Here is a 14,420-nt window from a genome sequence, read left to right as displayed (position 1 = left end):
GTAGGTTTCGGATCGTGTCACTTTGTAGCCGGCCGGGACTGCGAGGTGTGACTCACAATGGTTAATGGTGGCAAAGGAACCGTCACCGCCCAACCAGCCCAGCGAGCCCAGATCCGTGTGCGTCGCGTTCGCTTGCTCTGTCCAAACGGAACAATGGTCGGGCTGTGAGTTACCCGTTTGTGCGGTGTGGCCAAATGCCAGGGTTAGAGATGATCCGTCCGGTAAAGTACGGAACAGTCAGTTCTCACGGCACGATCGGCCGGACGAGATACGATCTCCGTTCGGCCGATCTTCCAATTTAATCAGTTCGTTTAGGCCAGCTCATCATGATGGGTCGCTTCGCATATTTTTTTATGCTGCGTGTTGTGAGTTGGTTTATGGCCGCGACTCACTATTTACACACCTCTAACGACTTTGCGGTGGGTGTGTATTAATTGAATGTTGGGCTCTCTGGGCTCTTCGGTCGTGCCTAATTGTTTCGCATCACCGGCATCCGCCCAGAAATCGGTAATCTGGAGCACAGTCAAGGACAACGTAGCTGGGGCGTGTGGAACACCTCTCACTATAGTATCGGTCGATGTTGGGTCTTTTTTTGTGGGGTACAACATTAAACAAAAAATGGGTTTTTATGGGGTACGAAAAGTTGGAATTTTAATTACAAAAAAGGCCGGCTCGCGATCGCGATTCGCGTGATAGTAGGGGATTTGGGCCTTTTAATACGAGATTAAATTACTCGTGTAATGGGCAGTTTTTGAAGCTTTTAGCTATCATCATGGGACTAAGTAAACCTTTTAAGGGCCGGTTATATTTTAACTTAGTTTCAATGTAGTTCCCATTACTTCCATGAGCCCCTTTGTAAAGGGTTATGCTGCTGCATAACGCATATTGCAACACCAACCCTCTCCCGATCGGTGGCGCCCGAAAGCTCGCCGACGAACGAAAGCTCCGATCGCGATCGTGTGTTGTACCACTACTACCACACGCGCGGCCACGAACTCGTTCCCTTTGCTTCGCCGGATCGGATCGGACCGTTTCGGTTTCAGTCAAGATTCGCGTTCCGTCCGCAGTGCAACGGAATCGCCGAGTGCCGGTCGTGGTCGCGTTGTGAAGTCGTATTGTTTTCGTTGGCGCTCCGACTCCCCGCGATTGTGTTTGCGTGACACGCACGCGCCCGTGCACCCCCCCGATCCGCGATTGTTTGTGGCCGCTTCGGTAGGTGAAAATTCGACCAGCTTTCGGTTCTGATGACGGCGAACGGCGCGCGCCCCAAGAGAGAGCCTTGAAAGCCTTGAGAAAATATTTAAAATCCCACAAACCCGTTCTTAGTGCGCGAGCGCGTTGTGGGGAACTCAGATTGTTTACACTGCGCCGCGCCCTTACGCCGCGTGGCCTTTCGAGTGTCGTGTGCGCGTTTTTATCTGTCGGCCCCAAGAAGTGAACACGGACCAAGGCGCCGCTTCCAAGAAATCTGCTGCCGAGGTGCGTGGCTCCATGCGAACCAACTGCGTGCGTGCGTTCTTCGACAGCCGCAAGATAACGATCTCGGGTGGTTGTTGGTTTTTTGTTGTTACGATCACCCGCAACCTTCAACATCATCATCGGCACCGTCGTGTTGATCGACTTGTCTGCGGTGGCGTCTGAAGTGAAAGTCTGAGGTGCCGTACCATCTTCTCAGCTGCGAATGAAAGTGACAGTGTGAAGGACCTCCTGAAAAGCGGTGAAAGTGGTTAAGAACGCGTTGCGTGCAAAGCCGACCCAAACGATCCTCGCATAGAACCCTGCAGGCCGGTATTTCCGCCAGGGTGTGGTTTCGTCACCGACGAGCATTTAGCGACCACATAAAGCCGGGCTTGTTACTCATCGACCGGGTCGCCGCCATCGATGGATTTCTTCGTCAGGGACAAGGAAGTCTGCGCCGCCAGCAAAACCGGTTGTCGTAGGTGGAGAAAGATCGCGACTGGTCGGCTGACGGCGCGACTTCTCAGACTCCCGCTCCCGAGAGTCGGAAGGACGTTGGCGTTTGCAAACACATTCCACGTCCGTCTGACGGACTCTGATTGTAGCGTGTGGAGTGCCGCAAATTGTGCCGCTGGCTTATGTCACCTTCGCGGAACCCAGTGTGCAATGGCTTCTGGTTATGGCGGCTACGACCCCCCGTAAAAGACCAGCAGGAGATTTCCCGTGGCGCCCCCCTTTTTCTGAGAGTGCCGCGTTTTGGAGTGACCCTCAGCGAAATCGATTGCTCTCGGTTCCTTTCGAAATGGCTTCGATTGCCACGTTTGCATATGCGCTGACCGATCGTCGTCGATCGTTTTTGTTCCGAGAGTGTTGTATCCGCCACAACATCCGCCATCATGGTCACTGGCGGTGGCGGCGATGGTGGTAATTTTGCAACACTCCAAGCCGATTTTTGGTGCGCCCTCCGCGCGGGTTTATGGTTCGGTCGTCTTCTTGGCGACTCCGACCGTGACTCCGACGAGGCTGGTCGTAAATAATACGGGCTCTGGGGGGAATGATTAATCAGACATGTCCCGGCGCCGAGAGGCTGCGCTTCCTTCGGGTCAGCCGACGATTGGGCGATCCTCGAGAATATAAAATTAAATTGAGGATACAAGCTGCGCCGCCCCCATAAAGGCGCTCGTTTGATGATGAACTCACGCTGTTGTTGCGTATCGTACCTCGCGGGAAGATACGGCCGTAAATAAATCATAACTAGGGACACCCACCATGGATCGGCTAATCAGAGAGGGGCCATTCCATTAACTCCCGAGCCCAACATCATCAAATTGTGAGCCGCGTTGTCAACCGCGTCTTGATGGGTTGATCAACCCACAGCGGAACCTTCACGGCACGGCTCAACGACTGTGTCCGCTAAGCAGCTGGCGGTGGGATAATTGAGACATCATCTCTTTCAAATTGGAATCCGGTTGCCAATCGGCGTGGCCGAGGACCGTAACAATTAGAGGCGAATCAAGCATGTTCAGGGATTAGAAGAGCCGGCCGCGAGGTGTAGCTTCTTCGGCTGCAGAGCCCTGGGAGCCCTGCGAGAGATCATCATTTCCGCGTTATGTTTCGGTGGAGGCCATTAATTGAAATTGGTCGTTGTTCGAGCCCACTCTCGATCGCCCGAAATGTTCCACTCGCTATCTCAATCCCCCCCGACAGGAGGTTCTCTTCGTATGGTTTCCTATCGAGCCCGGAGGCGGCCAAAGCCGGTCTATCTTTGATAGTGATCCGGTGATCACCGCAATTCGTGAGCCTCCAAATGCCACGATCGCTCGCTCTGGCTCTCTCTCTCTCTCTCTCTCTCGGGTGCATCGGTATGCCAGCTATTTCGAATGCAGCCTCACGATGTTCCTCGAGGCCATCGGAACTACGGTGTGCAGTCTGCACCACACTCTGCTGTAGGCGCCCGCCGTGCCACGTGCGCAAAGACGAGCCATTTAGGCACGAATCGCTCGCGCGCCTCTCTGCCCGTGATGGATTGCGAAGGAAAAATTGAAGGTTTTTCCGATCGGCCACTGCCGATATAGAGTTCCGATTTTCCGACCGTTGCTGTGGCATTTACGACATCGACCGCGATCGCTCGATCGACGTTTGTTTGCACACTGTCTGTCGCGTGACTTGCGTCGTGCGCCTTCTGCGAAACGTCTGCCATTTTGCGAGCCAGCGAAGGAGCGTGATTTTTTGCTTGTGCGAGGAACCGTTGCGATTGCATTCCATTTCTTCGGCACCAAACGCGCCCGCCGCTCATAAGCGATGCTGATCGTTAATTATCGTATCATCGCTTCACCGACAAGATTAATTTGGGGCCGCTTTTGATAGGTTTTCCGTTGTATCAAGGCTCCTTCCACCAACGGGTAATAGGACCAGACAGACAGACAGGCAAGCTGAATTACGTTTAGTAGTAATTCGATTCGCATGCTGCTCGAGGGCTCGAAGAGAAAAGCGCGCGCTCTCGTTATGGAAATAGAATTATGGATGATGCCAAACGGGGGCATTAACATAATTCTGCTACGCACCACAAAGCGTCGTAAAATTGGCTTTCTTTCTCGTAGTGGCTGTCGATGCGAAATCGGTGCTCCAATAACCCATTTTACATTTCGCCCCACAAAAACTCCCAAAAGCGTCCCAAATCGTCGTCACCACCGCCGATAACTCGAAGAACGTCTTCTGAACGGAATCTCGCCAACCTTGACGTGATAATGAGACGATAATGGGGGGTACCGGTTACCGGAATTCGAATGGCCGGGGAAGTGGCCGGTTTCACAATCCAGTCGGTCTCGCCCTTCCTCTTGCTGGCCAACGCCCCCCGCAAGAAAAGCGGAACGCAGAGTTTATGGCTCCACGCCGAAACTGGATTGCGCCCATTTCGCGCGCGCGTGCTTCTTTGAGGCGTGCCGATTTTGGCGTGCTTTTCGACGGTTGGGCCATTCGAATTTCGGTGAGCCGTCAGCGAGTGAGACCTTGAAGTTCGTTCGGCCGTAGCCACCAGTTGGGTGAAGCCATACGAGTACAGTGCCACGAGGTGTGTGTGTGTCCGTGACCAGGATGCGAGTCCGGAGAGGAGTGAACCGGTTCAAGGATCGCTCGGAAACTCGATTTCGTTCACATGGCCACGCATGGACGTGGTGCGAAAGTTCTTTGTCGATGATGCGGGTGCGGCTCAAGAAATCGACGATGAACTCATGATGAGTCAATTGAAGTTGCAGTTTTATTGAACTTTGGTCTGCGGTCATCTAGTAGCCGATGTGCAGTCTGAGTAAGCATCATTGTCATGGTGCGATCTAGTCATCTTTGAGCGTGACAGTCACAATCTTGACAGTTCACCGGAGTTACCCTCAATATCTCCAGAATCTAAACTCCGGACACTAGACGGGGTCACGGCAACCTCACTGGACTATAGGAAAACAAAAGTCGCCTTAAGCAACACTTCTGAACACGAAAGTCGAGCAGACACAGATTTCAAAAGGTTCGCCCAATCCTAAGAGATTTGCAATGGACTCACAACGGAGTCGCTACCCCAATCCCAATTGCATCACGTCCGCGTCGCGGCGATTGGTTCACGCGGTTCAGCCACAAATGTCAACCGTAGTTCCAAGGTTGCTCGCTGGCAAAAACATCACTTGCGTGGCATCGCCGGCCAGGTCCGGTTCAGTGCCTTTGTTTTCCTCGCCTGACGTCTGTTGGTGCGGAATGTCTGGGAGCGTCGAGGGGTTCTGATGATGGTCAATTCCAAATCCATCTAACCCCGGTGATAGATTGGCGTCAATACTCAGTACTTCAATCAAGTCGGACTTCCCAAAGCCGTGGTTCTTTCCGCTCCGACACTTGACGCTGAAAATAGACACAAAAGACTACTTTGACGCTGTTGATTACCGACCTGTGCTAGTGTCTGTGCGTTCGTTATCTGTCAAGCAGCGCGTTCGGACGTGACCTACTCCACACACCGCGAGCCGTTATTGGATCGCTTGCTGGCCACTCGCTGTGTTATCAAACGTCGGCCACAAAGTGAGGTTACCCTTCAACAGAGTCGGCGGCACGGCTTACTTAACCCTGCCGTCCGGTGTCGTCGCGCGCGTGCCGACGAAGATCCCGATCCACCAACCGGAGTGATTGGTGACGGCGAACCACAAGTGGAACCTTCGTTACATCCCTTCCCGCCCTGGGGGCTTTCCGAAGTTTCCGAGACCATGCGGGGCTCATTCGATTCGTTTGTTTTTGTTTATTAGTCGTAGCTGAAGCGTATCAAATAGGCGTATTACATGGCGATCGGTTGATCGGCTTACGGTTCCCTTGTCCCTTGTCCGGGGAACGAGCAGTGCAACGTGCAGCGACACGCGGAGGAAAGCGAAGCGAAGTGTGAAAACAGCCAAGAAGAGGAGAGCCCCCCCAGTGAGTCGGCCCATAGAGAAAAGTGAGTTGGTGAGAAAGAAAATGAGTTCCCCCGGTACGATACAGCAGTGAAGCATTTGCCTACAGTCGAACGAATCCTACCCGTGAATTGTGTGTGTGAACCGTTAATCCTTCCTGGAACGAGGTCACCATGCGGATCGTGCACCATCCGGGGCGTGCGGTGGACGCGAGCCTGTCACTGGAGCAGCGCAGTGCCATGGGCGCCCTGTACGAGGCCAACTGGGACAAGGTGCAGTCGAGCATGAACGCCCTGATCGATAGTCACCACGAGTCGATCCCTGGGGCCGTGGCGAGCCCCGCTGCAATGCCTACCACGGCGGCCACCTACCGCTCCTCGACGGTGGCTGGTTCCTCGGAAGACGACGAAGGCCTGCCGGATGAGGACGAAGATCGAGACACGTTCCAGGAGAGTTCCGGGAGCGGCGTGCTGAAGGCCCTCAATGGCTACCGGCCCGCCACGATCCGGCGAGCCCGACGGCGTCAGTTTCCCGAGTGGGATGAGCTGAAGGAACCGTCGGTGACCCAGCTCCAGGATCAGCTGGACCTTGGCAGCAGCAAGTACCACACGGTCCGGGGTCGGATGTTCGAGGGCACACACAAATCGAGACCCGCCCTTAGGCGGGGAACCGATGGTGATGCGCTGTTCCACACGGATCCCTACACCGTGGACCTGGCGAACGGTCGGAGCGCCGGTTCTACGCTGAAGCGATCGAACACGGTGGCCGCACAGGTCCCACAAGCCCAGCAGCGAACCCTCGACCGTCGGGAATTGTTCCAGCCGAAGAAGGCGGAACGCATTCGACAGCAGAGACCGGCAATCGACGAATACTCGGACTACCAGCGTCAGCCGGTCAGTCGGTATCCGGGAGGTGCCGTAGAATCAGCTAGCCTTGTAGATAGTCTCGACTCTAAGCTAAGGTCCAGCACACTCTGTGATAATGGCGGCGGTCCACGGTACCGCGATCGGTCCAGTCCGGCCGACTATCGGCGCGGAAGTGACGACAGCGAGAGCAACCTGTCGATCGGTGACCGCATGACGACGTACCGGTCGGACAATGATCTCTGCTCGCAGATCTACCGCGAGGGCAACGGATCGCTGGCCAGTATCCCGCGGGCCACGGCTACCTTGTCGCGCAATCGGACCATCCGGGGACGCCCGATCCTGGAGGACATCCCGGCAGATCTGTTGCCCCGGCTCGAGCCGCAGAAGCCCAAGAAGGCGGGCGCCAAAAAGGTCGGCTTCGGGAAGATGCTCTACAACACCATTTCCGCCGGGACCAAGTTCCCGCGGACCCTGCTGAAGGCCCACTTTGGTGGACCGCGCGAAGGTGACACGTCGGAGTACGAGAGTATCGGTGGCCCGCTTGACGGCTACCATCAACAAGAGTCGCCGCCACCATCATCGTTCATGTCGTTCTCGTCCGGGGCATCCTCCTCGGTATCCTCGTCACCCTCGAAGGGTTCATCCACGTTCAAGAAGCTGTTCGGTGGCAACCGTGTCACGGCGGTGGCCGGAAGTAGAAGTGGCAGCAGTAGTAGCAGCAGCAGCGGCAACAGCAGCAGCAACCACAACAACGGTGGACATCAGTATCCACACCGCACGCAACACTACAGTGCGTCCAGCTCGGATTCGGCCGAATCGTTCATCATTCCGAGCGGAGTTGGTGGTGTGGCCAGTGGTCGCTTCCCGTCGCTGGTCCCAGTGCACACCTACGCCCGGAAGCGGCGCACCGGCAACCTGATAGCGGCCGAGCCGATCTACGGCAACGTGGAGGAGATCTACGCTACACCGGACGGTAAGTGATCTGGAGGCGGTCCGGAGGCGAGTTTTCAGATCTTGCCACTGCTCAAATACTTGGACTCCACTTACTGCGTCGGACGTTCAACCGCAATCTTAATCCTGGTACCTAAATGACTTCTTCCAACTTTCATCACCATTAACATCTCGACCACATCATCATCATCAGGCATGATCGTCAACTTTGTCTACGTCACGATCGCGTCCATTATCGATCGGACGCAGTCGAGGATGCACCCGTAAGGGCATCTAGGGGCGGATTCTTCCTCCGTCCGATGGGACCGTGGGAGACCCAGAGCTTTATATCGCCTTCTATACACTGTAAACGATCCTTTCACGACGACGTCGAAGATGCCACGACTCGCTCGGGGAATCGCTCGACGGCGACGTGTCGCTAACGTCCTCCTAATGGATGGAAGCCCGAGCCGGTCTCCGGGGTCCGGGACCTAGGGGTCGCTAAACGGACGCTGTACGGGATATTACCTGGGAGCGCAAACATCAGGTCCGGTTTCCACTAAGTGGCCAATGAAGAACTGGGAACGGTTGACCGGGAACGGTACCTACGGTGGCTTCTGCTCGCGCCACCGTGAGTTGTCCAAACATTGTGACTGGAACTACCGGTGTGTTCCGGTGACAAACAAGACTCCAGGCGACAGAGGCTCCGGACCTAATGCATCGTTTTGTAGACCCACAATCGAATATTGACAACGTAAACAAATTCTGTGGTCTCGCTGTGGAGTCCTCCACAAGCCGAGCAGGCGATTCGGTAATACTGGACCGACCAAAAAGCCGGGTCAGATGGCCACCTTTTGGAATGCTTTCCCTTTCATGGACCCTGTGTGTGCGCAGCGATTATAAAACATTACCTACGTGTGTTCCGTTCGGCGTTCGAAGATGAAGCGTAATTCATCATCTTTCCGAGCGAGCGCTATTAAATATCACTCAACACTTAGGGCCACGCTGCTGCCATTAGGGTGTCCAGTTTTGTGCGGACAAATCGGTGGCGGCGGCGTGCACCGAAAAAGTGCCCTCCCGTCCTCGCGGAGCAAATGGCTGTTTATGTAAGGCCGGCAGGGTTGTGAGATATTCATACACGACTGCGGGAGCGGTCGGTTCGGGGCTACGCGTGGCATTTGACACAGACCCGGGACGCGCCAGTCGGTCCATTACCATAGATGGTCGTGCGAATCCACTGGATGCTCCCCTTTGGAAGAGGATCTCTTCCGTGGGTGACATTTTCGTGCGGCAGGCTGCCCATAAAAATGTGGTCCATTCGCGGAACCTGACATTTGCTGCGCTTTCGTGCCCGGTTATGGCATCGATCGCGCGCGACACATCGGTGACCAGAAAGGGGCCTGATCGTCTCCAAGTCCCCAAGTCCCATTGAAAGCCTGAAGAAAGTCACCCCACACGGCCATCTTCCAGCTGGCTCGGCTAACGCGGCGTAGCTTTCACTTTCCACGAACCGCACGGCCGCGATGCCCGGGAAGATGATCACCGTGCCGCCAAGGGCTGGACAACATCTTGTTTAGCACCCGCGAATGCGCACCGAAAGTCGTCCGCGCATCGCTCGCATCGAGGCTTTGATCCGCTCTTCGCAGCTCGGCCACAGACTTTCGCCTGATAGTCGCCAGCAGCCACCGTTCAAAGGGTCGTTCCCGACCCACCAAGTAACCTTTCACCGCAGCCGGACGAGGAACAGGTTGCTGCGTGTTGGATTAATGTTGTGGCTACTTCTCGGCTCATCGGCGAATGTGTCGGACTTTTTGCATATTCCCACTATCCTCGAGCGCATCCTGTCCCACAAATAGCGGGCGACGTTGCGCAATTCGCCAAACGCTGTGATGCTAATCTGTTAGGTCCAGCTGTGGTTCTGGTCTCTAGCCAAGAGTCTCGGACCGTTGGAAGGTGCTCTATCGACACTTTCTCCACGCTGACATAAGCGATGTTAGCATATACATTACGAAAGAGCCGATAACTAGTCACGGCGAGATATCGCGGACCAACGGCGTGGCTATTCGCGCTGAGTTGGGTAAATTTGAAGTCAAATTTCACCCTTCCGAGCTAAGTGCCTTAGGGCGATCCGCCTGAGAGCCCCCGAAAAGCCGCGTTTCCAATAGGGCAACGAAGATCACATACGATCCGGGAGCGAACATTGCGGTGCGCCATGCTGGGCTCATTATCACCACCACCCCCGGGGGGTGGTTATTAGAAAGAGTGCGTGCCGGCCCAGCCCTTTTGAAGGATCCGCCGCCGTGTTGTAGTTGCCATTGGGCCTATCGCCAGAGGGCGATATGCTGATTAAGGAGAAAGTCCCAAAGTTTTATTGCGTTTTCTATTGTTGACCTGTACAGTCGATTGTTGGGTTCGATCGATCATGCTGTTGTTATGTTTAGACACCCTGTGAATGATGTTGAGGATCCACAAATACGTTATTAAAAACCCAACACAGGTTTAAAGTGTTGCCAACCAAAATAATAGTTCTGTAATGGTGCCTCTCCACTGTGCAGCTTCCTGACGGCGGGATCCGGCCTCGGCCCAATCCGTTTGGTCCGTTTGGCAAACCGCAAAGAAAAATAGGAAACACTAGAGACACAGAGAGACGCCGGATTGAACGCAATCCCAGCAACCCTCGGCGTGGTCGGCGATCGTAATTTATTCTCACAACAATTTTACGGTGCTTAAACTTAAAGTTGCTGTTGCTGGGCGGGCCCGAGACTGGATCCGATTGACCCATACCGGTCCCCGGTGTCGGTATCGGTTGTGCCATCTATCGAATGTGACCAACCCCGCATCTATTGTTGCAACAACAGTAGCAGCCACAAAAAATATGCTGTTAGTTTGTAGGTTTTCGGACCGCCTTTTTGGGCTTGAAAGTGAAGTTGAGTGGTTGCAAAACCGCCTTTTTTAACTTTGATCACAACCCCAAAACTGTACACCCATTTGATGTGATTTAAACCTCTCTCTCACCGACACACACACACACTTGGCGCTGGATGATCGAGATTACGGAACGTTTCTTTGAACTTTTGTGGTCCACGTCTGAGAGTTTATTTTTGCATCTTTCAAGATATTGCGGTGGTTGCGGTGGTCCCGCTGCCACCCTTATCTGAAAAGTCTCTCCGAACCGCGAACCGAACCACGACGGTATTGCACTGTTGTGGCCACTTTCACTCTTCACTCGATCGATCCCGGCCGGCGGGACGTGTCGGGCGCATCATGCATTCATGATCACCTAACACAAAACATTACATAAAACCGGGCCTGGCCTGCCACGGCCTGGCATGGCCTGCCATGGCCTGGCCATGGCCTGGGTACGGCGAAAGTGCATTCGTGCCTTGGCGGCGGGTTTTTGCAACGCAAACAACACGCCAACACACGCCGCAGCAGCAGATGCAGCGCGCCCTGCGCATGGAAATCGAGCGTGCCAGTCGGCCAAGAAAAATGACCATCGGCCCGCCACTGATCCTTTTACTTTTTTCGATGCACGATGCACTGGAGGATGCGCACCGTTCGGCCCCGACGATGAAAGGGATGATTGAATGAAAAATAAACAGCCGCGTGATAAATGGCCGCCGCCGCCGTGCCTTGCCAACATTAGCCTTTTATTCGCACGCGATATGCATTCCGGTCGTGTCCGGGATACCATTATTTATGCTCGGACGTAAAGTCAGGGTGGGTCAGGATACCGATCCATCATGGCGGAGGCGGCGGATTCTTCTAGCCCAGCTGGAGAACTTGAGAGTCTTGTTTCGGAGAAGAATAGGGCGCGGTATCTGATTACTAATCGCGATGCTAGCCCAGCACCACATTCGTCTTCCAAAGTGACTCCGATCGGTCAGAATTTAAGAAATGCGGAACGTGACGCAAGATGACCGCCCGCTGCTCGGTGCAGTAATAGGATGATTTATGGGCCTCTTTCTTACGAAAGATCGGGCCGCTGCAGTACATTAAATAACCTTAATTAGGGTCACCACATCATCGCCGTCGTCGTCGTCGTCGTCGGATGAGCGGAACGATTTTCCACCATATTTGTGGTTTCCTCTGGGCCATCGCTAATCAGATCGCCGGAGGCCCTCCGGGCAAAGGCACGGCTACCGTGTGTGCTGTGGACAGTCAAGATCATTACGGCCAAGATCGGTATCGCCGGGGGTTCGTCTTCATTTGCATAGCATACGATGCCTCTCGAGAAAGGTCTCTCGATGATGGCGGGCCCCACGGCTCAGCATTTTTTATGCAGCCCGCAGAATACATTAGTGGGAGGGATGATGATGGCCTCGCGGCCAGATGCGCTCTGATTGTCATCGGTTTTGTTTTCTTCACTCTCGCATGAATTATGACACTCGCAAGCGGCTCGCAAAACCGTGACCGGCGCCACGTCTCATTGCGGTAATACGAAGAATTGGCGTCTCGGATCGAAATTTGCAACCTCTCCGAGGGTTTATGGGGAGCTCACATTTAGGGTACCTTCAAATGGTATCCCTCGACGTTTAATACAATATTTGCCAAACCTTGACACACTGATTTTCAGCTTGTGCCCCCCTAACTGGAGCTCAATTTTGGAGAGTCAACAGAAGCGGCCTCGATCATTGTCGGCAACCTGTGCTTCTATTTACCGTCCACAATTGCCCGACACAATGTCCGCCAGATTGGATTTCGGTTTTGCCGTAACACGTTTCGACCTCACCTTGTGGGGTCTGTATGTTTTTGTCGAGTCAATCCTAAGCCGCCCCGGCGGCGCCATGAAACGGCGAAGGCACGCAGGGCAAACTTTACTGTTTCGGCAGGGTCTTCTTCCTAAACAAACAACCCGATTGGTGTCGAATCGGGGGCGCCGGAGGCCCGCGAACCCACGACACGCAAACGTAAACGCACGCGCAACGCGCAAGAAACGGTTGGACGGAAGAGAAAACTGGAGCGTCTTCGTCCATGACGCGCGCCGCCACGGTCCCAGCACCGCGAACCGAAAGTGGCCGTTGCCGACAAATGTTTTACATGGCGTTGCATTGTGTGCCGGGGTTGTGGAGGTGCGTCTCTCTGGCCTTGGGTAGCGGCCGTTCGAGAGAGGGTCCTCCGAATGGCAAATCGGACCGATCGGAGTCGGGGACCGATCGGAAACAATCATACTCCGGTTCCGGTGGCGGTGGCGGCCGTTGAGCGTGAGTGCATAAAATTGGGGAAAAGTTACCACCCACCCACCGACCACCCCACGCGGGGCCCAAGGAAAGTAAAAGTGTGGGCGCCGCTCTGGCTTCGCTTAACCTAGGCCTCGGTTTTCAATTTTGCGATTCAAACTCTCATTATTTCATGCTGCGGGCGGGGGGTGGGCGGCCCGGAAAAGTTGCCAAAACGTGTCGGGCCTGGCCTGGCCACAACCATTTCACGGGGCACGGGGGTGCAGTGTTTTCAGTGAATTTCGAATATCTAAACACTTTATCACCGTTTGTTTTGACTTTTTTTCTTGGCTTGTTCCGGAATGGTCCAGTGTTTCGAGTTCAAGAAACTTTGTGGCCGCTTTTGTGGCCATTCCGCCTCCAACCTGGTCGATGTGTGATGGGCGTAGAGCATAATCCATTGTCGAACCCGGCCCAAAGGTCCCGTTTTTGGGGGGTTTGGGTTTCGATAAACGCTCGCGCGTGTGCTTCATTTGCATAAATATTTCCATAATTTCGAGCATATCGGCCTCGTCTGTTATTAATGCAGGGACGGGGCGGCCCGGGACTTACCGTATTGCGTGTTTCTTTCCACGAACCGCGCGATGTGTTATCGTCTTGTTATCTGCGGCGATTGGCGATGAATCGCGATCGGCGATTCAAACGGCCGTTTTCGCTGTTGTTACGGAAAACACGGAAATGTTGTGCGGGTCGCCGTTAGCAGCTCATAAACTAACACTAGCGCGCGCGCCCCTTTTGGGGGGACCGCACTCTCCCGCTGGGCTTACAGTGTTTCGATCCGCCAATCCGCCCAATTTCCGAAAGGCCACTCGTGCTCGCGCCCGCACCCAATGGGATGGGATTGCTCATTAACGGTGGTTGGACCACCTTTCCGGCTTTGGCACATGGTGCCTTCGTAGTAACGGGACCATCGCACGAAGCCGACAAGCCGCGGCAATCCTTGCTCTCTCGGACCCCCGGGCCGCGGCTCGGGGCTTTATTTATTTAGGTTCATTTGTTCCTCTTGGAAACCCAAGCAGCCAAGGCACCCAAAATGTCTTCCCAGGTCGGTGAAGAAGCGTTCGGTTCGGCGTCGGATTTATGGCAATAAATCTCCCGCGGTTGGGGAGTGAATTATTTTCCGGTTTTTCTTCGGTTTTGCCACCAACATGAATCACGGCCCGCAGGAGAGAGGGTGTAGGGATGCCGGCCGCGGTACAGCCCCGGACACGGAATTGTTTAGCCTCGCTCTCCGTGTGGCCGTGGATTGCAGCGAAAAGATTTACTTTTGAATTTTGTAACGCATTTTCTTACGAATTGATTAACCGGCAGCAGCTGCCGGCTGAATGAGAGGAAAAGTTGCTTCCAAAAACAAACTCGTTTGTGAAACGTGATATTGTTTTGCGATCGACGCAATGCGCCTTTGAAGGTTGATCACTGTTGTTGTCGTTCCCTATCTCTCTATTTCTCTCCCACTGCATTGCATTTAATTGCATCTAAATCTATGTTTTCTCATTTTCATTTCCCAGGTAAGTGGTGCCTCTCTGTGCACA

At 54.3% G+C, this 14,420-nt stretch overlaps 1 protein-coding gene across 4 annotated transcripts in view; it reads left to right on the top strand.

The window, feature by feature from the left end:
- Positions 1–14,420, top strand: part of LOC128272980 (cGMP-dependent protein kinase, isozyme 2 forms cD4/T1/T3A/T3B) — a 100,131-nt gene that overhangs the window by 65,566 nt on the left and 20,145 nt on the right. Inside the window, exon 1 of one of the 4 annotated variants that reach the window (XM_053010877.1) lies at positions 5,859–7,712. The exons of the other annotated variants lie outside the window; for them this stretch is intronic. Coding sequence (XP_052866837.1) covers positions 6,047–7,712 — 1,666 coding nt within the window. The 5' untranslated portion in view covers positions 5,859–6,046. Of the gene's footprint in view, positions 1–5,858; positions 7,713–14,420 lie in introns of those variants that run through there. 4 annotated transcript variants of the gene reach the window in all.

This window comes from Anopheles cruzii, chromosome 3, assembly GCF_943734635.1.
Source record: "Anopheles cruzii chromosome 3, idAnoCruzAS_RS32_06, whole genome shotgun sequence".
NCBI lineage: Eukaryota > Metazoa > Arthropoda > Insecta > Diptera > Culicidae > Anopheles > Anopheles cruzii.
Note: the sequence above shows the minus strand (reverse complement) of the source record. Positions and strands in the feature narration are given on the sequence as shown.